The 2366-nt window shown below is 39.7% G+C and overlaps 1 protein-coding gene across 1 annotated transcript; it reads left to right on the top strand.

The window, feature by feature from the left end:
- Positions 1-528: 528 nt before the first annotated feature.
- Positions 529-2107, top strand: LOC104963342 (putative protein TPRXL; the record flags this gene model as incomplete). Its single annotated transcript, XM_010791916.1, has 6 exons — positions 529-692; positions 984-1085; positions 1160-1237; positions 1519-1617; positions 1704-1832; positions 1922-2107. Coding segments are annotated over exons 2-6 (589 nt in total), but the record flags the coding sequence as incomplete, so codon positions are not given.
- Positions 2108-2366: the final 259 nt, after the last annotated feature.

The following is a 2366-nucleotide window of genomic DNA, read 5'->3' as shown; positions in this document are numbered from 1 at the left end:
TTAGCTTAGCATAAAGCCTGTTAGCTTAGCATAAAGCCTGGATAGCCTTGGGAACAGTTAGCTTAGCATTAAGCACTTTGCTAAAGGGAACCTTCACACCTGTTGTTGTAATAAATGAAGGTAACGAGAAGCTAACAGTGTGCTTGGAGGTGTGTCTCTGTTCTCTTCATGGCCTCCTCCACAGTTTGTACACAAGAAAAACTGTTTAATAAAAAAACAAGAAAAAGATTTGAGACTTTCTGTCGTCATTTTTAATGATTCTAAATGATTGTTATGATATATTTTAATATGTTATTATTCATGATGATGCACTGAATACAAACATGTAAGAAACATTTTGAATGCAAATAAAAAGCTGCACGTCTTTCCGTATAAATGCAGCTTTATGGAGACGAGTGGGCGTTGGAGGTAAAAGTCCAGCTGACTTTATTTATTTTTAACTTCCTGGTTTCCTTGTTGTCCGTCATTAAAAACAAAATCAATAATTAACATGGACTTTTGAGTTGTGCGTGTGCGTGCGTGCGTGCGTGTGTACTTTGTCCCGGCAGCAGGAAATGGCGGCGAGGAGCTGCAGCTTCAGTCTGTGAGTAAACTCTAAATTAGTTTAGAGATTCTGAAGGATTGAAACAGCTGGAAGTCCTGAGTGTTGAAGCCGCGCTGACGCCTCGTTGAAGCCTCATGACGGAGAACAGGTGATTAAAAACTATGGAAAATGTCTTAAAGATGTACAAATTAAAACTTGTATTATTTTTAATTCAATACAAAGATCTAATTAATGAAAAAGGCTAAGTCAAGGTTTTATAAAATGTTTGTATTTCTATGTTAATTTAGCAGTAGGAGTGGAAACTGTTAGCTTAGCATAAAGCTTCAGAGAAATATAAGATAAATAAAATATCATTAAAAAGTGACCGAAGAAAAGAAGAAGTCTTTAGAGACTTTCGGTTTGAAGGAAACGATGAGTGATCGGTGATGTGTTCCTGCAGACATTATGGATCCTTCATCAGAAACCTCCTCCTCTTCATCACCTGCTCCTCTTCCTCGTCTGTCTCTCAGGAGTCCCGCGCTGCAGGCTGAGTTCCTACAAAGTAAAATAACTTTATTTTTAAAAGACGGATGAACGTCGACAGAGGAACAGAAACGTTATCCTCTTTGTTTTCAGAGCGTCGGAACAAGTTTGGTTCTCAGAGCGACGAAGAAATCTCCTCCTCTTCCTCTCTGAGCAGCGGCCAGAGACCAGGTGAGCCGCACGTGACTTTACATCATCAGACATTAGACCATGGAATACTGCGAGAAAGGTTGAAGACAGTTCGTGGAAAACGTGCGAAAAGTATATCAAAAATACGTTAAGTTTATACAAAAATTCAAAACATGTCCAAAAAGGTTTGAGGAAATTGTCCAAAATGTGAAGTTTTTTAAAAAATGGTCAGAAAACGTGTGCAATGACCCAAAAGTATATATAAATTGGCCCTTCTAACCAGTGAGGTTATCTAACAGCTGATTCATGATGTGTTCCTGCAGACATCATGGAGCCTTCATCAGAAACATCTTCCTCTTCATCTCCTCCTCTTCCTCGTCTGTCTCTCAGGAGTCCAGCGCTGCAGGCTGAGTTTCTACAAAGTGAAATAACTTTATTTTAATATAAATATGTGGATTATATCTCAGTCCGTCACAGAGAAACTTGAGTTATGGTTCATTTGTTTCAGAGCGTCAGAACAGAGCCCGATCTCAAAGTGACCTCGCTGAATCCAGCGCCGTCTCCTCCTCTTCCTCACCTGCTCCTCCTCCTCGTCTTTCTCTCAGGAGTCCAGCGCTGCAGGCTGAGTTTCTACAAAGTAAAATAACTTTATTTTTAATATAAATATGTGGATTATATCTCAGTCCGTCACAGAGAAACGTTAATGTTTACTTTGTTTTGTTTCAGAGCGTCAGAACAAAGCCCGATCTCAAAGTGACCTCGCTGAATCCAGCGCCGTCTCCTCCTCTTCCTCACCCTCCTCCTCTTCCTCACCCCAGCCCTCGCCCTCCTCCTCTTCCTCACCCTCCTCCTCTTCCTCACCCCAGCCCTCGCCCTCCTCCTCTTCCTCACCGAGCCACGACAAAAGACAAGGTGAGCGGATGAGACTTGAGACCGTAAAGGTGATTACACTAATTATAAATTATACAGGTTTAAAAACAGTATTTGTTTTTTAAATAAATGTAAAATGTCCTTAAATATGTGAATAATGTGTTTTTTTTATTGTGAAAAATATCCCCCCAAAAATGGAAAACTAAACAAAACGGATAAAAACATTTTTGTTAAATATTGTGAAAAAACTACGGAGCCCCTAAAGGGACATGAAAAAAAAAACAGAGAGAAAAAAAAAGTC

This window comes from Notothenia coriiceps, unplaced genomic scaffold (assembly GCF_000735185.1).
Source record: "Notothenia coriiceps isolate Sejong01 unplaced genomic scaffold, NC01 NC01_scaffold00035995, whole genome shotgun sequence".
Lineage (NCBI taxonomy): Eukaryota > Metazoa > Chordata > Actinopteri > Perciformes > Nototheniidae > Notothenia > Notothenia coriiceps.
Note: the sequence above shows the minus strand (reverse complement) of the source record. Positions and strands in the feature narration are given on the sequence as shown.